General features: G+C 57.2%; 1 protein-coding gene across 1 annotated transcript in view; it reads left to right on the forward strand.

Moving 5' to 3' along the window:
• The window catches only part of LOC148145920 (microtubule-actin cross-linking factor 1, isoforms 6/7-like), a 165616-nt gene extending 145690 nt beyond the window's left edge, over positions 1 to 19926 (forward strand). Inside the window, exon 17 of the mRNA XM_087999756.1 lies at positions 19897 to 19926. Coding sequence (XP_087855882.1) covers positions 19897 to 19926 — 30 coding nt within the window. The remainder of the gene's footprint in view (positions 1 to 19896) is intronic.
• The last annotated feature ends 475 nt before the right edge of the window (positions 19927 to 20401 follow it).

Genomic DNA, 20401 nt, shown 5'->3' on the forward strand with positions numbered 1-20401 from the left:
TTCCTCTCCTTCCTGATGCTGCCTGCCTTGCTGTCTTCCTCTCCCTCCTGATGCTGCCTGTCTTGCTGTGTTGATCTCCCTCCTAATGCTGCCTGCCTTGCTGTGTCCCTCTCCCTCCTGATACTGCCTGCCTTGCTGTGTCCCTCTCCCTCCTGATACTGCCTGTCTTGCTGTGTTCCTCTCCCTCCTGATGCTGCCTGCCTTGCTGTGTTCCTCTCCCTCCTGATGCTGACTGCCTTGCTGTGTCCCTCTCCCTCCTGATACTGCCTGTCTTGCTGTGTTCCTCTTCCTCCTGATGCTGCCTGCCTTGCTGTGTCCCTCTCCCTCCTAATGCTGACTGCCTTGCTGTGTCCCTCTCCCTCCTGATACTGCCTGCCTTGCTGTGTTCCTCTTCCTCCTGATGCTGCCTGCCTTGCTGTGTCCCTCTCCCTCCGGTTACTGCCTGCCTTACTGTTCCTCTCCCTCCTGATACTGCCTGACTTGCTGTGTCCCTCTCCCTCCTGATACTGCCTGCCTTCTGTGTTCCCTCTCCCTCCTGATACTGCCTGCCTTGCTGTGTCACTCTCCCTCCTGATGCTGCCTGCCTTGCTGTGTCCCTCTCCCTCCTGATGCTGCCTGCCTTGCTGTGTTCCTCTCCCTCCTGATACTGCCTGCCTTGCTGTGTCACTCTCCCTCCTGATACTGCCTGCCTGGCTGTGTCCCCCAGCCTCCTGATGCTGCCTGCCTTGCTGTGTTCCTCTCCCTCCTGATGCTGCCTGCCTTGTTGTGTCCCTCTCCCTCCTGATGCTGCCTGCCTTGCTGTGTTTATGTCCCTCCTAATGCTGCCTGCCTTGCTGTGTCACTCTCCCTCCTGATACTGCCTGCCTTGCTGTGTTCCTCCAGCCTACTGATGCTCCCTGCCTTGCTGTGTTCCTCTCCTTCCTGATGCTGCCTGCCTTGCTGTGTTCCTCTCCCTCCTGATGCTGCCTGCCTTGCTGTGTTCCCTCTCCCACCTGATGCTGCCTGCCTTGCTGTGTTTATCTCCCTCCTGATACTGCCTGCCTTGCTGTCTTCCTCTCCCTCCTGATACTGCCTGCCTTGTTGGGTTCCCCCAGCCTACTGATGCTGCCTGCCTTGCTGTGTTCCTCTCCCTCCTGATGCTGCCTGCCTTGCTGTGTTCCCTCTCCCACCTGATGCTGCCTGCCTTGCTGTGTTTATCTCCCTCCTAATACCGCCTGCCTTGCTGTCTTCCTCTCCCTCCTGATGCTGCCTGTCTTGCTGTGTTGATCTCCCTCCTAATGCTGCCTGCCTTGCTGTGTCCCTCTCCCTCCTGATACTGCCTGCCTTGCTGTGTCCCTCTCCCTCCTGATACTGCCTGTCTTGCTGTGTTCCTCTCCCTCCTGATGCTGCCTGCCTTGCTGTGTTCCTCTCCCACCTGATGCTGCCTGCCTTGCTGTGTCACTCTCCCTCCTGATGCTGCCTGCCTTGCTGTGTCCCTCTCCCTCCTGATGCTGCCTGCCTTGCTGTGTTCCTCTCCCGCCTGATACTGCCTGCCTTGCTGTGTCACTCTCCCTCCTGATACTGCCTGCCTGGCTGTTTTCCCCCAGCCTCCTGATGCTGCCTGCCTTGCTGTGTTCCTCTCCCTCCTGATGCTGCCTGCCTTGCTGTGTCCCTCTCCCTCCTGATGCTGCCTGCCTTGCTGTGTTTATGTCCCTCCTAATGCTGCCTGCCTTGCTGTGTCACTCTCCCTCCTGATACTGCCTGCCTTGCTGTGTTCCTCCAGCCTACTGATGCTCCCTGCCTTGCTGTGTTCCTCTCCCTCCTGATGCTGCCTGCCTTGCTGTGTTCCTCTCCCTCCTGATACTGCCTGCCTTGCTGTCTTCCTCTCCCTCCTGATACTGCCTGCCTTGTTGGGTTCCCCCAGCCTACTGATGCTGCCTGCCTTGCTGTGTTCCTCTCCCTCCTGATGCTGCCTGCCTTGCTGTGTTCCCTCTCCCACCTGATGCTGCCTGCCTTGCTGTGTTTATCTCCCTCCTAATACCGCCTGCCTTGCTGTCTTCCTCTCCCTCCTGATGCTGCCTGTCTTGCTGTGTTGATCTCCCTCCTAATGCTGCCTGCCTTGCTGTGTCCCTCTCCCTCCTGATACTGCCTGCCTTGCTGTGTCCCTCTCCCTCCTGATACTGCCTGTCTTGCTGTGTTCCTCTCCCTCCTGATGCTGCCTGCCTTGCTGTGTCCCTCTCACTCCTGATGCTGCCTGCCTTGCTGTGTCCCTCTCCCTCCTGGTACTGCCTGCCTTGCTGTGTTCCTCTCCATCCTGATGCTGCCTGCATTGCTGTCTTCCTCTCCCTCCTGATGGTGCCTGCCTTGCTCTATCCCTCTCCCTCCTGATGCTGCCTGCCTTGCTCTGTCCCTCTCCCTCCTGATGCTGCCTGCCTTGCTGTGTTCCTCTCCCTCCTGATGCTGCCTGCCTTGCTGTGTTCCTCTCCCTCCTGATGCTGCCTGCCTTGCTGTGTCCCTCTCCCTCCTGGTACTGCCTGCCTTGCTGTGTTCCTCTCCATCCTGATGCTGCCTGCATTGCTGTCTTCCTCTCCCTCCTGATGGTGCCTGCCTTGCTCTATCCCTCTCCCTCCTGATGCTGCCTGCCTTGCTCTGTCCCTCTCCCTCCTGATGCTGCCTGCCTTGCTGTGTTCCTCTCCCTCCTGATGCTGCCTGCCTTGCCGTGTTCTCCCAGCCTCCTGATACTGCCTGCCTTGCTGTCTTCATCTCCCTCCTGATACTGCCTGCCTTGCTGTCTTCATCTCCCTCCTGATGCTGCCTGCCTTGCTGTGTTTATCTCCTACCAAATGCTGCCTCCCTTGCTGGGTTCACCCAGCCTCCTGATGCTGCCTGCCTTGCTGTCTTCCTCTCCCTCCTGATGCTGCCTGCCTTGCTGTGTTCACCCAGCCTCCTGATGCTGCCTGCCTTGCTGTGTTCCTCTCCTTCCTGATGCTGCCTGCCTTGCTGTGTTCCTCTCCTTCCTGATGCTGCCTGCCTTGCTGTGTCCCTCTCCCTCCTGATGCTGCCTGCCTTGCTGTGTTCCTCTCCTTCCTGATGCTGCCTGCCTTGCTGTGTTTATCTCCCTCCTAATGCTGCCTGCCTTGCTGTGTTCCTCTCGCTCCTGATACTGCCTGCCTTGCTGTGTTCCTCTTCCTCCTGTTCCTGCCTGCCTTGCTGTTCCTCTCCCTCCTGATGCTGCCTGCCTTGCTGTGTCCCTCTCCCTCCGGTTACTGCCTGCCTTGCTGTTCCTCTCCCTCCTGATACTGCCTGCCTTGCTGTCTTCCTCTCTCTCCTGATACTGCCTGCCTTGCTGGGTTCCCCCAGCCTACTGATGCTGCCTGCCTTGCTGTGTTCCTCTCCCTCCTGATGCTGCCTGCCTTGCTGTGTTCCCTCTCCCACCTGATGCTGCCTGCCTTGCTGTGTTTATCTCCCTCCTGATACTGCCTGCCTTGCTGTCTTCCTCTCCCTCCTGATGCTGCCTGTCTTGCTGTGTTGATCTCCCTCCTAATGCTGCCTGCCTTGCTGTGTCCCTCTCCCTCCTGATACTGCCTGCCTTGCTGTGTCCCTCTCCCTCCTGATACTGCCTGCCTTGCTGTGTCCCTCTCCCTCCTGGTACTGCCTGCCTTGCTGTGTTCCTCTCCATCCTGATGCTGCCTGCCTTGGTGTCTTCCCCTCCCTCCTGATACTGCCTGCCTTGCTGTGTCCCTCTCCCTCCTGATACTGCCTGCCTTGCTGTCTTCCTCTCCCTCCTGATGGTGCCTGCCTTGCTGTCTTCCCCTCCCTCCTGATGCTGCCTGCCTTGCTCTGTCCCTCTCCCTCCTGATGCTGCCTGCCTTGCTCTGTCCCTCTCCCTCCTGATGCTGCCTGCCTTGCTGTGTTTATCTCAATCCTAATGCTGCCTGCCTTGCTGTGTTCATCTCCCTCCTGATGCTGCCTGCCTTGCTGTGTTCCTCTCCCTCCTGATGCTGCCTGCCTTGCTGTCTTCCTCTCCCTCCAGATGCTGCCTGCCTTGCCGTGTTTATCTCAATCCTAATGCTGCCTGCCTTGCTGTGTCCCTCTCCCTCCTGATGCTGCCTGCCTTGCTGTGTTCCTCTCCCTCCTAATGCTGCCTGCCTTGCTGTGTTTATCTCCCTCCTAATGCTGCCTGCCTTGCTGTGTTCCTCTCCCTCCTGATACTGCCTGCCTTGCTGTGTTCCTCTCCCTCCTGATGCTGTCTGCCTTGCTGTCTTCCTCTCCCTCCTGATGCTGCCTGCCTTGCTGTGTTTATCTCCCTCCTAATGCTGCCTGCCTTGCTGTGTTCCTCTCCCTCCTGATACTGCCTGCCTTGCTGTGTTCCTCTCCCTCCTGATGCTGTCTGCCTTGCTGTCTTCCTCTCCCTCCTAATGCTGCCTGCCTTGCTGTGTTCCTCTCCCTCCTGATGCTGTCTGCCTTGCTGTCTTCCTCTCCCTCCTGATGCTGCCTGCCTTGCTGTGTCCCTCTCACTCCTAATACTGCCTGCCTTGCTGTGTTCCTCTCCCTCCTAATACTGCCTGCCTTGCTGTGTCCCTCTCCCTCCTGATGCTGCCTGCCTTGCTGTCTTCCTCTCCCTCCTGATGCTGCCTGCCTTGCTGTGTCCCTCTCACTCCTAATACTGCCTGCCTTGCTGTGTTTATCTCCCTCCTAATGCTGCCTGCCTTGCTGTGTCCCTCTCACTCCTAATACTGCCTGCCTTGCTGTGTCCCTCTCACTCCTAATACTGCCTGCCTTGCTGTGTTCCTCTCCCTCCTGTTGTTGCCTGCCTTGCTGTGTTCCTCCGCCTCCTGATACTGCCTGCCTTGCTGTGTTCCTCTCCCTCCTGCTGCTTCCTTCTTTGCTGTGTTCCTCTGCCTCCTGATACTGCCTGCCTTGCAGTGTTCCTCTCCCTCCTGATGCTGCCTGCCTTGCTGTGTCCCTCTCCCTCCTGATACTGCCTGCCTTGCTGTGTCCCTCTCCCTCCTGATGCTGCCTGCCTTGCTGTGTCCCTCTCCCTCCTGATGCTGCCTGCCTTGCTGTGTCCCTCTCCCTCCTGATGCTGCCTGCCTTGCTGTGTCCCTCTCCCTCCTGATACTGCCTGCCTTGCTGTGTTCCTCTCCCTCCTGATACTGCCTGCCTTGCTGTGTCCCTCTCCCTCCTGATGCTGCCTGCCTTGCTGCCTTCCTCTCCCTCCTGATGCTGCCTGCCTTGCTGTGTCCCTCTCCCTCCTGATGCTGCCTGCCTTGCTGTGTTCCTCTCCCTCCTGATGCTGCCTGTCTTGCTGTGTCCCTCTCCCTCCTGATACTGCCTGCCTTTCTGTGTTCCTCTCCCTCCTGACACTGCCTGCCTTGCTGTGTTCCTCTCCCTCCTTGCTGTGTCCCTCACCCTAAGGCAGGCAGTACCAGGAGGGAGAGGAACACAGCAAGGCAGGCAGTATCAGGAGGGAGAGGGACACAGCAAGGCAGGCAGTACCAGGAGGGAGAGGAACACAGCAAGGCAGGCAGTATCAGGAGGGAAAGGGACAGAGCAAGGCAGTCAGTATCAGGAGGGAGAGGAACACAGCAAGGGATGCAGCATCAGGAGGGAGAGAAACACAGCAGGGGAGGCAGCATTAGGAGGGAGAGAAACACTGCAAGGCAGGCAGTATCAGGAGGGAGAGGAACAGCAAGGCAGACAGTAACCGGAGGGAGAGGGACACAGCAAGGCAGGCAGCATCAGGAGGGAGAGGGACACAGCAAGGCAGGCAGTATCAGGAGGGAGAGGGACACAGCAAGGCAGGCAGTATCAGGAGGGAGAGGGACACAGCAAGGCAGTCAGCATTAGGAGGGAGAGGGACACAACAAGGCAGGCAGCATTGGGAAGGAGAGGAACACAGCAAGGCAGGCAGTATCAGGAGGGAGAGGAAGACAGCAAGGCAGGCAGTATCAGGAGGGAGAGGGACACAGCAAGGCAGGCAGCATCAGGAGGGAGAGGAACACAGCAAGGCAGGCAGTACCAGGAGGGAGAGGGACACAGCAAGGCAGGCAGCATCAGGAGGGAGAGGGACACAGCAAGTCAGGCAGTATCAGGAGGGAGAGGAACAGCAAGGCAGGCAGTAACCGGAGGTAGAGGGACACAGCAAGGCAGGCAGCATCAGGAGGGAGAGGAACAGCAAGGCAGGCAGGAACAGGAGGAAGAGGAACACAGCAAGGCAGGCAGTATCAGGAGCGAGAGGAACACAGCAAGGCAGGTAGTATCAGGAGGGAGAGGTACACACCTAGGCAGGCAGCATCAGGAGGGAGAGGGACACAGCAAGGCAGGCAGCATCAGGAGGGAGAGGGAAAACCGCAAGGCAGGCAGCATCAGGAGGGAGAGGAACACAGCAAGGCAGGCAGTATCAGGAGGGAGAGGTACACACCTAGGCAGGCAGCATCAGGAGTGAGAGGGACACAGCAAATGCAGGCAGTATCAGGAGGGAGAGGGACACAGCAAGGCAGGCAGCATCAGGAGGGAGAGGAACACAGCAAGGCAGGCAGTATCAGGAGGGAGATGGACACAGCAAGGCAGGCAGTATCAGGAGGGAGAGCTACACAGCTAGGCAGGCAGCATCAGGAGGGAGAGGGACACAGCAAGGCAGGCAGCATCAGGAGGGAGAGGGAAAACAGCAAGGCAGGCAGCATCAGGAGGGAGAGGGAACACAGCAAGGCGGGCAGTATCAGAAATGAGAGGGACACAGCAAGGCAGGCAGCATCAGGAGGGATTGGAACACAGCAAGGCAGGCAGCAGCAGGAGGGAGAGAAACAGCAAGGCAGGCAGCTTCAGGAGGGAGAGGGAACACAGCAAGGCAGGCAGTATCAGGAGGGGGAAGAACACAGCAAGGCAGGCAGTATCAGGAGGGAGAGCGACACAGCAAGGCAGGCAGCATTAGGAGGGAGATAAACACAGCCAGGCAGGCAGCATTAGGAGGGAGAGGAACACAGCAAGGCAGGCAGCATTAGGAGGGAGATAAACACAGCAAGGCAGGCAGTATCAGGAAGGAGAGGAACACAGCAAGGCAGGCAGCATCAGGAAGGAGAGGAACACAGCAAGGCAGGCAGCATCAGGAAGGAGAGGAACACAGCAAGGCAGGCAGCATCAGGAGGCTGGGTGAATACAGCAAGGCAGGCAGCATCAGGAAGGAGAGGAACACAGCAAGGCAGGCAGCATCAGGAAGGAGAGGAACACAGCAAGGCAGGCAGCATCAGGAGGCTGGGAGAACACAGCAAGGCAGGCAGCACTTGGTAGGAGATAAACACAGCAAGGCAGGCAGCATCAGGAGGGAGAGGGACACAGCAAGGCAGGCAGCATCTGGAGGCTGGGAGAACACAGCAAGGCAGGCAGTATCAGGAGGGAGAGTGACACAGCAAGGCAGGCAGCATCAGGAAGGAGAGGAACACAGCAAGGCAGGCAGCATCAGGAGGGAGAGGAACACAGCAAGGCAGGCAGCATCAGGTGGGAGAGGAACACAGCAAGGCAGGCAGCATCAGGAGGGAGAGGAACACAGCAGGGCAGGCAGCATCAGGTGGGAGAGGAACACAGCAAGGCAGGCAGCATCAGGAAGGAGAGGAACACAGCAAGGCAGGCAGTATCAGGAGGGAGAGGAACACAGCAAGGCAGGCAGCATCAGGTGGGAGAGGAACACAGCAAGGCAGGCAGCATCAGGAAGGAGAGGAACACAGCAAGGCAGGCAGTATCAGGAGGGAGAGGAACACAGCAAGGCAGGCAGCATCAGGAAGGAGAGGAACACAGCAAGGCAGGCAGCATCAGGAAGGAGAGGAACACAGCAAGGCAGGCAGTATCAGGAGGGAGAGTGACACAGCAAGGCAGGCAGCATCAGGAAGGAGAGGAACACAGCAAGGCAGGCAGCATCAGGAGGGAGAGGGACACAGCAAGGCAGGCAGCATCAGGAGGGAGAGGGACACAGCAAGGCAGGCAGCATCAGGAGGGAGAGGAAGACAGCAAGGTAGGCAGTATCAGGAGGCTGGGAGAACACGGCAAGGCAGGCAGCATCTGGAGGGAGAGGAAGACAGCAAGGCAGGCAGCATCAGGAGGGAGAGGGAAAACAGCAAGGCAGGCAGTTTCAGGAGGGAGAGGGACACAGCAAGGCAGGCAGCATTAGGAGGGAGATAACCACAGCAAGGCTGGCAGTATCAGGAGGGAGAGGAAGACAACAAGGCAGGCAGCATCAGGAGGGAGAGGAACACAGCAAGGCAGGCAGCATCAGGAGGGAGATGAACACAGCAAGGCAGGCAGCATTAGGATTGAGATAAACACAGCAAGGCAGGCAGCATCAGGAGGGAGAGGAACACAGCAAGGCAGGCAGCATCAGGAGGGAGAGGGACAGAGCAAGGCAGGCAGCATCAGGAGGGAGAGGGACAGAGCAAGGCAGGCAGCATCAGGAGGGAGGGGAAGACACCAAGGCAGGCACCATCAGGAGGGAGAGGAAGACAGCAAGGCAGGCAGTATCAGGAGGGAGGGGAAGACACCAAGGCAGGCAGCATCAGGATGGAGAGGAACACAGCAAGGCAGGCAGTACCAGGAGGGAGAGGGACACAGCAAGGCAGGCAGTATCAGGAGGGAGAGTGACACAGCAAGGCAGGCAGCATCAGGAGGGAGAGTGACACAGCAAGGCAGGCAGTATCAGGAGGGAGAGGGAACACAGAAGGCAGGCAGTATCAGGAGGGAGAGGGACACAGCAAGTCAGGCAGTATCAGGAGGGAGAGGGACACAGCAAGTCAGGCAGTATCAGGAGGGAGAGGGACACAGCAAGTCAGGCAGTATCAGGAGGGAGAGGGACACAGCAAGGCAGGCAGCATCAGGAGGGAGAGGAACAGGAAGGCAGGCAGGAACAGGAGGAAGAGGAACACAGCAAGGCAGGCAGCATCAGGAGGAAGAGGAACACAGCAAGGCAGGCAGTATCAGGAGGGAGAGGGACACAGCAAGGCAGGCAGCATCAGGAGGGAGAGGAACACAGCAAGGCAGGCAGTATCAGGAGCGAGAGGAACACAGCAAGGCAGGCAGCATTAGGAGGGAGATAAACACAGCAAGGCAGGCAGCATCAGGAGGGAGAGGAAGACAGCAAGGCAGGCAGCATCAGGAGGGAAAGGAACACAGCAAGGCAGGCAGCATCAGGAAGGAGAGGAACACAGCAAGGCAGGCAGCATCAGGAGGCTGGGTGAACACAGCAAGGCAGGCAGCATCAGGAGGGAAAGGAACACAGCAAGGCAGGCAGCATCAGGAGGGAAAGGAACACAGCAAGGCAGGCAGCATCAGGAGGGAGAGGAAGACAGCAAGGCAGGCAGCATCAGGAGGGAGAGGAAGACAGCAAGGCAGGCAGCATCAGGAGGCTGGGTGAACCCAGCAAGGCAGGCAGCATTTGGTAGGAGATAAACACAGCAAGGCAGGCAGCATCAGGAGGGAGATGAAGACAGCAAGGCAGGCAGCATTAGGATTGAGATAAACACAGCAAGGCAGGCAGCATCAGGAGGGAGAGGAACACAGCAAGGCAGGCAGCATCAGGAGGGAGAGGGATAGAGCAAGGCAGGCACCATCAGGAGGGAGAGGAAGACAGCAATGCAGGCAGTATCAGGAGGGAGGGGAAGACACCAAGGCAGGCAGCATCAGGATGGAGAGGAACACAGCAAGGCAGGCAGTACCAGGAAGAAGAGGGACACAGCAAGGCAGGCAGCATCAGGAGGGAGAGGAACACAGCAAGACAGGCAGTATCAGGAGGGAGAGGGACACAGCAAGGCAGGCAGTATCAGGAGGGAGAGGAACACAGCAAGACAGGCAGCATCAGGAGGGAGAGGAAGACAGCAAGGCAGGCGGTACTAGGAGGGAGATAAACACAGCAAGGCAGGCAGCATCAGGTGGGAGAGGGAACACAGCAAGGCAGGCAGCATCAGGAGGGAGAGGAACACAGCAAGGCAGGCAGCATCAGTAGGCTGGGGGAACCCAACAAGGCAGGCAGTATCAGGAGGGAGAGGAAGACAGCAAGGCAGGCAGTATCAGGAGGGAGATAAACACAGCAAGGCAGGCAGCATCAGGTGGGAGAGGGAACACAGCAAGGCAGGCAGCATCAGGAGGGAGAGGAACACAGCAAGGCAGGCAGCATCAGTAGGCTGGGGGAACCCAACAAGGCAGGCAGTATCAGGAGGGAGAGGAAGACAGCAAGGCAGGCAGTATCAGGAGGGAGATAAACACAGCAAGGCAGGCAGCATCAGGTGGGAGAGGGAACACAGCAAGGCAGGCAGCATCAGGAGGGAGAGGAACACAGCAAGGCAGGCAGCATCAGGAGGGAGAGGAACACAGCAAGGCAGGGAGCATCAGTAGGCTGGAGGAACACAGCAAGGCAGGCAGTATCAGGAGGGAGAGTGACACAGCAAGGCAGGCAGCATTAGGAGGGAGATAAACACAGCAAGGCAGGCAGCATCAGGAGGGAGAGGGACACAGCAAGGCAGGCAGCATCAGGAGGGAGAGGAACACAGCAAGGCAGGCAGCATCAGGAGGCTGGGGGAACACAGCCAGGCAGGCAGTATCAGGAGGGAGAGTGACACAGCAAGGCAGGCAGTATCCGGAGGGAGAGGGACACAGCAAGGCAGGCAGCATCAGGAGGGAGAGGAACAGCAAGGCAGGCAGCATCAGGAGGAAGAGGAACACAGCAAGGCAGGCAGTATCAGGAGGGAGAGGTACACACCTAGGCAGGCAGCATCAGGAGGGAGAGGGACACAGCAAGGCAGGCAGCATCAGGAGGGAGAGGGAAAACAGCAAGGCAGGCAGCATCAGGAGTGAGAGGGACACAGCAAATGCAGGCAGTATCAGGGGGGAGAGGGACACAGCAAGGCAGGCAGCATCAGGAGGGAGAGGAACACAGCAAGGCAGGCAGTATCAGGAGGGAGATGGACACAGCAAGGCAGGCAGTATCAGGAGGGAGAGCTACACAGCTAGGCAGGCAGCATCAGGAGGGAGAGGGACACAGCAAGGCAGGCAGCATCAGGAGGGAGAGGGAAAACAGCAAGGCAGGCAGCATCAGGAGGGAGAGGGAACACAGCAAGGCGGGCAGTATCAGAAATGAGAGGGACACAGCAAGGCAAGCACTATCAGGAGGGAGAGGAACACAGCAAGGCAGGCAGCATCAGGAGGGAGAGGAACAGCAAGGCAGGCAGCATCAGGAGGAAGAGGAACACAGCAAGGCAGGCAGTATCAGGAGGGAGAGGTACACACCTAGGCAGGCAGCATCAGGAGGGAGAGGGACACAGCAAGGCAGGCAGCATCAGGAGGGAGAGGGAAAACAGCAAGGCAGGCAGCATCAGGAGTGAGAGGGACACAGCAAATGCAGGCAGTATCAGGGGGGAGAGGGACACAGCAAGGCTGGCAGTACCAGGAGGGAGAGGAACACAGCAAGGCAGGCAGCATCAGGAAGGAGAGGAACACAGCAAGGCAGGCAGCATCAGGAGGCTGGGAGAACACGGCAAGGCAGGCAGCATCTGGAGGGAGAGGAAGACAGCAAGGCAGGCAGCATCAGGAGGCTGGGGGAACACAGCAAGGCAGGCAGTATCAGGAGGGAGAGTGACACAGCAAGGCAGGCAGCATCAGGAGGGAGAGGAACACAGCAAGGAAGGCAACATCAGGAGGGAGGGGGAACATAGCAAGGCAGGCAGTATCAGGAGGAAGAGGGACACAGCAAGGCAGGCAGCATCAGGAAGGAGAGGAATACAGCAAGGCAGGCAGCATCAGGAGGCTGGGTGAACACAGCAAGGCAGGCAGTATCAGGAGGGTGAGGAAGACAGCAAGGCAGGCAGCATCAGGAGGGTGAGGAATACAGCAAGGCAGGCAGCATCAGGAGGCTGGGTGAACACAGCAAGGCAGGCAGCATCAGGAAGGAGAGGAACACAGCAAGGCAGGCAGCATCAGGAGGCTGGGAGAACACGGCAAGGCAGGCAGCATCAGGAGGGAGATGAAGACAGCAAGGCAGGCAGTATCAGGAGGCTGGGAGAACACGGCAAGGCAGGCAGCATCTGGAGGGAGAGGAAGACAGCAAGGCAGGCAGCATCAGGAGGGAGAGGGACACAGCAAGGCAGGCAGCATTAGGAGGGAGAGGGACACAGCAAGGCAGACAGTATCAGGAGGGAGAGGAACACAGCATGACAGGCAGCATCAGGAGGGAGAGGGAACACAGCAAGGCAGGCAGCATCAGGAGGGAGAGGAACACAGCAAGGCAGGCAGCATCAGGTGGGAGAGGGAACACAGCAAGGCAGGCAGCATCAGGTGGGAGAGGAACACAGCAAGGCAGGCAGCATCAGTAGGCTGGGGGAACCCAACAAGGCAGGCAGTATCAGGAGGGAGAGGAAGACAGCAAGGCAGGCAGTATCAGGAGGGAGATAAACACAGCAAGGCAGGCAGCATCAGGTGGGAGAGGGAACACAGCAAGGCAGGCAGCATCAGGAGGGAGAGGAACACAGCAAGGCAGGCAGCATCAGGAGGGAGAGGAACACAGCAAGGCAGGGAGCATCAGTAGGCTGGAGGAACACAGCAAGGCAGGCAGTATCAGGAGGGAGAGTGACACAGCAAGGCAGGCAGCATTAGGAGGGACATAAACACAGCAAGGCAGGCAGCATAAGGAGGGAGAGGGACACAGCAAGGCAGGCAGCATCAGGAGGGAGAGGAACACAGCAAGGCAGGCAGCATCAGGAGGCTGGGGGAACACAGCCAGGCAGGCAGTATCAGGAGGGAGAGTGACACAGCAAGGCAGGCAAGTATCAGGAGGGAGAGGAACACAGCAAGGCAGGCAGCATCAGGAGGGAGAGGGACACAGCAAGGCAGGCAGCATCAGGAGGGAGAGTGACACAGCAAGGCAGGCAGTATCAGGAGGGAGAGGGAACACAGAAGGCAGGCAGTATCAGGAGGGAGAGGGACACAGCAAGTCAGGCAGTATCAGGAGGGAGAGGAACAGCAAGGCAGGCAGTAACCGGAGGGAGAGGGACACAGCAAGGCAGGCAGCATCCGGAGGAAGAGGAACACAGCAAGGCAGGCAGTATCAGGAGGGAGAGGGACACAGCAAGGCAGTCAGCATTAGGAGGGAGAGGGACACAACAAGGCAGGCAGCATTGGGAAGGAGAGGAACACAGCAAGGCAGGCAGTATCAGGAGGGAGAGGAAGACAGCAAGGCAGGCAGTAACTGAAGGGAGAGGGACACAGCAAGGCAGGCAGCATCAGGAGGGAGAGGAACAGCAAGGCAGGCAGTATCAGGAGGGAGAGGGACACAGCAAGGCAGGCAGCATCAGGAGGGAGAGGAACAGCAAGGCAGGCAGTATCAGGAGGGAGAGGGACACAGCAAGGCAGGCAGCATCAGGAGGGAGAGGAACACAGCAAGGCAGGCAGTACCAGGAGGGAGAGGGACACAGCAAGGCAGGCAGCATCAGGAGGGAGAGGGACACAGCAAGTCAGGCAGTATCAGGAGGGAGAGGAACACAGCAAGGCAGGCAGTACCAGGAGGGAGAGGGACACAGCAAGGCAGGCAGTATCCGGAGGGAGAGGGACACAGCAAGGCAGGCAGCATCAGGAGGGAGAGGAACAGCAAGGCAGGCAGCATCAGGAGGAAGAGGAACACAGCAAGGCAGGCAGCATCAGGTGGCAGAGGAACACAGCAAGGCAGGCAGTATCAGGAGGGAGGGGAACACAGCAAGGCAGGCAGTATCAGGAGGGATAGGGGCACAGCAAGGCAGGCAGCATTAGGAGGGAGATAAACACAGCAAGGCAGGCAGCATCAGGTGGGAGAGGAACACAGCAAGGCAGGCAGCATCAGGAGGGAGAGGGACACAGCAAGGCAGGCAGTATCAGGAGGGATAGGGGCACAGCAAGGCAGGCAGCATCAGGAGGGAGAGGAACACAGCAAGGCAGGCAGCATCAGGAGGGAGAGGGACACAGCAAGGCAGGCAGTATCAGGAGGGATAGGGGCACAGCAAGGCAGGCAGCATTAGGAGGGAGATAAACACAGCAAGGCAGGCAGCATCAGGAGGGAGAGGAACACAGCAAGGCAGGCAGCATCAGGAGGGAGAGGGACATAGCAAGGCAGGCAGCATCAGGAAGCTGGGGGAACACAGCAAGGCAGGCAGTATCAGGAGGGAGAGGGACACAGCTGGGCAGGCAGCATCAGGAGGGAGAGGGACACAGCAATGCAGGCAGCATCAGGAGGGAGAGGGACACAGCAAGGCAGGCAGCATTAGGCGGGAGATAAACACAGCAAGGCAGACAGCATCAGGAGGGAGAGGGACACAGCAAGGCAGGCAGGATCAGGAGGGAGAGGAACACAGCAAGGCAGGCAGCATCAGGAGGAAGAGGAACACAGCAAGGCAGGCAGCATTAGGAGGGAGAGGAACACAGCAAGGCAGGCAGCATCAGGAGAGAGAGGAAGACAGCAAGGCAGGCAGTATCAGGAGGGAGAGGGACACAGCAAGGCAGGCAGTACCAGGAGGGAGAGGAAGACAGCAAGGCAGGCAGCATTAGGAGGGAGAGGAACACAGCAAGGCAGGCAGCATCAGGAGAGAGAGGAAGACAGCAAGGCAGGCAGTATCAGGAGGGAGAGGGACACAGCAAGGCAGGCAGTATCAGGAGGGAGATGGACACAGCAAGGCAGGCCGTATCAGGACGGAGAGTGACACAGCAAGGCAGGCAGGATCAGTAGGGAGAGGAAGACAGCAAGGCAGGCAGCATCTGGAGGGAGAGGGACACAGCAAGGCAGGCAGCATTAGGAAGGAGATAAACACAGCATGGCAGGCCGCATCAGGAGGGAGAGGAAGACAGCAAGGCAGGCAGCATCAGGAGGGAGAGGAACACAGCAAACAGGCAGCATCAGGAGGGATAGGGACACAGCAAGGCAGGCAGTATCAGGAGGGAGAGGAAGACAGCAAGGCAGACAGCATCAGGAGGGAGAGGGACACAGCAAGGCAGGCAGTATCAGGAGGGATAGGGACACAGCAAGGCAGGCAGCATCAGGAGGGAGAGGAACACAGCAAGGCAGGCAGCATCAGGAGGGAGAGGGACACAGCAAGGCAGGCAGCATCAGGAGGCTGGGGGAACCCAGCAAGGCAGGCAGTATCAGGAGGGAGAGTGACACAGCAAGGCAGGCAGTATCAGGAGGGAGAGGGACACAGCAAGGCAGGCAGCATCAGGAGGGAGAGGGACACAGCAATGCAGGCAGCATCAGGAGGGAGAGGAACACAGCAAGGCAGACAGCATCAGGAGGGAGAGGGACACAGCAAGGCAGGCAGTATCAGGAGGGAGAGGAACACAACAAGGCAGGCAGTATCAGGAGGGAGAGGAACACAACAAGGCAGGCAGTATCAGGAGGGAGAGGGACACAGCAAGGCAGGCAGCATTAGGAGGGAGATAAACACAGCAAGGCAGGCAGTATCAGGAGGGAGAGGGACACAGCAAGGCAGGCAGCATCAGGAGGGAGAGGAACACAGCAAGGCAGGCAGTATCAGGAGGGAGAGGAACACAGCAAGGCAGGCAGCATTAGTGGGGAGAGGAACACAGCAAGGCAGGCAGCATTAGGAGGGAGAGGGACACAGCAAGGCAGGCAGCATCAGGAGGGAGAGGAACACAGCAAGGCAGGCAGCATCAGGAGGGAGAGGAACACAGCAAGGCAGGCAGTATCAGGAGGGAGAGGAACACAGCAAGGCAGGCAGCATTAGTGGGGAGAGGAACACAGCAAGGCAGGCAGCATCAGGAGGGAGAGGAACACAGCAAGGCAGGCAGCATCAGGAGGGAGAGGAACACAGCAAGGCAGGCAGTATCAGGAGGGAGAGGAACACAGCAAGGCAGGCAGCATTAGTGGGGAGAGGAACACAGCAAGGCAGGCAGCATTAGGAGGGAGATAAACACAGCAAGGCAGGCAGCATCAGGAGGGAGAGGAAGACAGCAAGGTAGGCAGCATCAGGAGGGAGAGGAACACAGCAAGGCAGGCAGTATCAGGAGGGAGAGGGACACAGCAAGGCAGGCAGTACCAGGAGGGAGAGGAACACAGCAAGGCAGGCAGCATCAGGAGGGAGAGGAACACAGCAAGGCAGGCAGTATCAGGAGGGAGAGGGACACAGCAAGGCAGGCAGCATTAGGAGGGAGAGGAACACAGCAAGGCAGTCAGTATCAGGAGGGAGAGGAAGACAGCAAGGCAGGCAGTATCAGGAGGCTGGGTGAACACAGCAAGGCAGGCAGCATCAGGAGGGAGAGGAACACAGCAAGGCGGGCAGCACCAGGAGGGAGAGGCACACAGCAACGCAGGCAGCATCAGGAGGGGGAGGACCACGAGGTAAAAACAATGACTGCAGATGCTGGAAACCAGATTCTGGATTAGTGGTGCTGGAAGAGCACAGCAGTTAACCACCAAGAGTGGCTTGGCAGCAACACCACTTACTGAGCTGACCCTAAGGCACATAGCTTCCTCCTTCTGGATTAGTGGTGCTGGAAGAGCACAGCAGTTCAGGCAGCATCCAGGGAGCTTCAAAATCGACGTTTCGGGCAAAAGCCCTTCATCAGGAATAAAGGCAGAGAGCCTGAAGTGTGGAGAGATAAGCTAGAGGAGGGTGGGGGTGGGGATAGAGTAGCATAGAGTACAATTGGTGAGTGGGGGAGGGGATGAAGGTGATAGGTCAGGGAGGAGAGGGTGGAGTGGATAGGTGGAAAAGGAGCTGGGCAGGTCGGACAAGTCCGGACAAGTCATGGGGACAGTGCTGAGCTGGAAGTTTGGAACTAGGGTGAGGTGGGGTAAGGGGAAATGAGGAAACTGTTGAAGTCCACATTGATGCCCTGGGGTTGAAGTGTTCCGAGGCGGAAGATGAGGCATTCTTCCTCCAGGGGTCTGGCGGTGAGGGAGCGGCGGTGAAGGAGGCCCAACACCTCCATATCCTCGGCAGAGTGGGAGGGGGAGTTGAAATGTTGGGCCACGGGGCGGTGTGGTTGATTGGTGCGGGTGTCCCGGAGATGTTCCCTAAAGCGCTGTGCTAGGAGGCGCCCAGTCTCCCCAATGTAGAGGAGACCGCATCGGGAGCAACGGATACAATCAATGATATTAGTGGATGTGCAGGTAAAACTTTGATGGATGTGGAAGGCTCCTTTAGGGCCTTGGATGGAGGTGAGGGAGGAGGTGTGGGCACAGGGGAAAGTGCCAGGATGGGAGGGTGGGTCGTAGGGGGGCGTGGACCTGACCAGGTAGTCACGGAGGGAACGGTCTTTGCGGAAGGCGGAGAGGGGTGGGGAGGGAAATATATCCCTAGTGGTGGGGTCTGTTTGGAGGTGGCGGAAATGTCGGCGGATGATTTGGTTTATGCGAAGGTTGGTAGGGTGGAAGGTGAGCACCAGGGGTGTTCTGCCCTTGTTGCGGTTGGAGGGGTTGGGTCTGAGAGCGGAGGTGCGGGATGTGGACGAGATGCGTTGGAGGGCATCTTTAACCACGTGGGAATGGAAATTGCGGTCTCTAAAGAAGGAGGCCATCTGGTGTGTTCTGTGGTGGAACTGCTCCTCCTGGGAGCAGATATGGCGGAGGCGGAGGAATTGGGAATACGGGATGGCATTTTTGCAAGAGGTAGGGTGGGAAGAGGTGTAATCCAGGTAGCTGTGGGAGTCGGTGGGTTTGTAAAAAATATCAGTGTCAAGTCGGTCGTCACTGATGGAGATGGAGAAGTCCAGGAAGGGGAGGGAGGTGTCAGAGATGGTCCAGGTAAATCTAAGGTCAGGGTGGAATGTGTTGGTGAAGTTGATGAGGTGGCGCCAATGCAGTCATCAATGTAGCGGAGGAAGAGGTGGGGAGTGGTGCCGGTGTAATTACGGAAGATCAACTGCTCTACGTAGCCAACAAAGAGACAGGCATAGCTGGGGCCCATACGTATGCCCATGGCTACCCCTTCGGTCAGGAGGAAGTGGGAGGATTCAAAGGAGAAATTGTTAAGGGTGAGGACCAGTTCGGCCAAACGAATGAGAGTGTCGGTGGAGGGGTACTGTTGGGAACGTCTGGAGAGGAAAAAACTGAGGGCTTGGAGGCCCTAGTCATGGCGGGTGGAGGCGTAGAGGGATTGGATATCCATGGTGAAGATCAGGCATTGGGACCGGGGAAACGGAAGTCTTAGAGGAGGTGGAGGGCGTGGGTGGTGTCTCGAACGTATGTGGGGAGCTCCTGGACTAGGGGGGATAGGACAGTGTCGATGTAGGTAGAGATGAGTTCAGTGGGGCAGGAGCATGCTGAGACAATGGGTCGGCCAGGGTGGTCAGGCTTGTGGATCTTGGGAAGGAGGTAGAACTGGGCAGTGCGGGGTTCCCGGACTATGAGGTTGGAAGCTGTGGGTGGGAGATCTCCTGAGGTGATGAGGTTCTGTATGGTCTGGGAGATGATGGTTTGGTCATGGGGGGTGGGGTCATGGTTGAGGGGGCAGTAGATAGAGATGTCCTCGAGTTGGCGTTTGGCTTCAGCGATGTAGAGGTCAGTGCGCCAGACTACCACTGCGCCCCCTTTGTCCGCTGGCTTGATGGTGAGGTCAGGATTGGAGCAGAGGGATTGGAGGGCTGCGCGTTGTGAGGGTGAGAGGTTAGAGTGGGGGAGGGGGGTCGACAGGTTGAGGCGGTTAATGTCCCGGCGGCAGTTGGAAATGAAGAGGTCGAGGGCAGGTAATAGGCCAGCACGGGGTGTCCAGGTGGATGCAGTGTGTTGGAGGTGGGCGAAGGGGTCCTCGGAAGATGGGCGGGAATCCTGATTGTGAAAGTAAGCTCGGATGTGGAGGCGACGGAAGAATTGTTCGATGTCACGGCGTGTATTAAATTCATTGATGCGTGGACGGAGGGGGACAAAGGTGAGTCCTTTGCTGAGGACTGATCGTTCGTCCTCAGTGAGGGGGAGGTCTGGGGGGATGGTGAAAACTCGGCAGGGCTGGAAGCTGGGAGCTGGTGTGGGTATAGAGCTGGGAGTGGGGTCGGAGCCAGTACCTGGAGTGGGTGTGGTGGTGGGGGGAATGGGGGTGGAGTCATGAGCAGGGGTAGTGTTCAGCATCAGGAGGGAGAGGGAACACAGCAAGGCAGGCAGCAGCAGGAGGAGGGATTGCGTTGATGCTGCCTGCATTGCTGTGTTCTTCCAGCATCCTGCCTCTATCTAGCATTGCTACATAGCCAGGCTTTACTGACCAGCCCTAATTGTACTTGGTGTTTTCTTGGCAACTGATACTTTGGGTCAGGAGTCACATATGGGTCTGATTGGATAGGGACTTGAAATTTCCTCCCTAGTGGGTCATAGGACAAACAGCATACCATTCAGTTCCTTGAGCAGCACCTGCTCTCTTAGCAGCCCAGTTTCAATTCTACCATCGAACTGTCTGTGTGAAGTTTGCACATTCTCCTCATGGATGTGTAGCTTTACTTCAGGTGCTCTGCTTTCCTCCCATCGTCGGTGTGCAGGTTAGGTGGGTTGGCCATGGGAAATGTGGTGGTACAGGGATAAGATAAGGGCCTGGTTTGGGTGGACTGCTCTTCGGGGGATTGGTGCAAATGGGTAATGGCTGAATGGCCTCTTTCTGCATGGCAGGGGGTTCTATGATTCAAACACTCTACCCCAGAAGACTATGGAGATAGTCTTTGAGTATGGTTAAAGATTTGATTAACTGTGGTGTACAGGATTATGAGATGAGCAAAAAGGCATTGAATTGTTCAATCAGCTGTGATTATACCCTTATCATGACGTCTGTCATTCTATGAAATCCGGGGTAAGCTGTAAAATTGACTCAACTTTTTCATCCACATGGGGAAGCTTTGAAGAATTTCTGACCAGAACTTCAGCTGACCAGATGCATTTGGTGAAATGTTTCTTACACAGATTATTTTATTCCATTGCAGGAAAGAGAGAAAAGCCTGAAAAAGGAGTGAGGCCCCTCATCACATAACTTCACCCTCTGCAATGTTTTGCAATAATTCTGCAATTTGAAAATGAGTTTTTAAATCACAGGTTATTTTACATTGATGTGTAGGTTAGGAAAATGCAAAATTGAATAATATTAAAATCTTTATTAATCAACATTGTTCAAAATAATTGAATCTTGTGGCTTTATTCTCAATTTCCCTGTATCTCACATATATAGAGAGAGAAAACAGGCTCTGATGAAGGAATTTGAGCAGTTAGGGGCTAAATGAGAAAGCAGAACCAAAAATACACAATCTCCCGATTATTATGTGAGCCACAAGCTAATTGATAACGCAATTAAAGAGGTAAGCAAATGGCTCAAAGATTGATGTGGGAGAAAATGTGTTTGAATTCATGGGACATTGACACCAAGGCTAGGGAAGGAGATAGCTGTTCCAATGGGATGGGCTCCACCTGATCACGCTGGGATCAGAGTCCTGG

This window comes from Chiloscyllium plagiosum, unplaced genomic scaffold (assembly GCF_037043375.1).
Source record: "Chiloscyllium plagiosum isolate Xiang-an unplaced genomic scaffold, Cpla_swu_hap1 HiC_scaffold_23, whole genome shotgun sequence".
NCBI classification, from domain to species: domain Eukaryota; kingdom Metazoa; phylum Chordata; class Chondrichthyes; order Orectolobiformes; family Hemiscylliidae; genus Chiloscyllium; species Chiloscyllium plagiosum.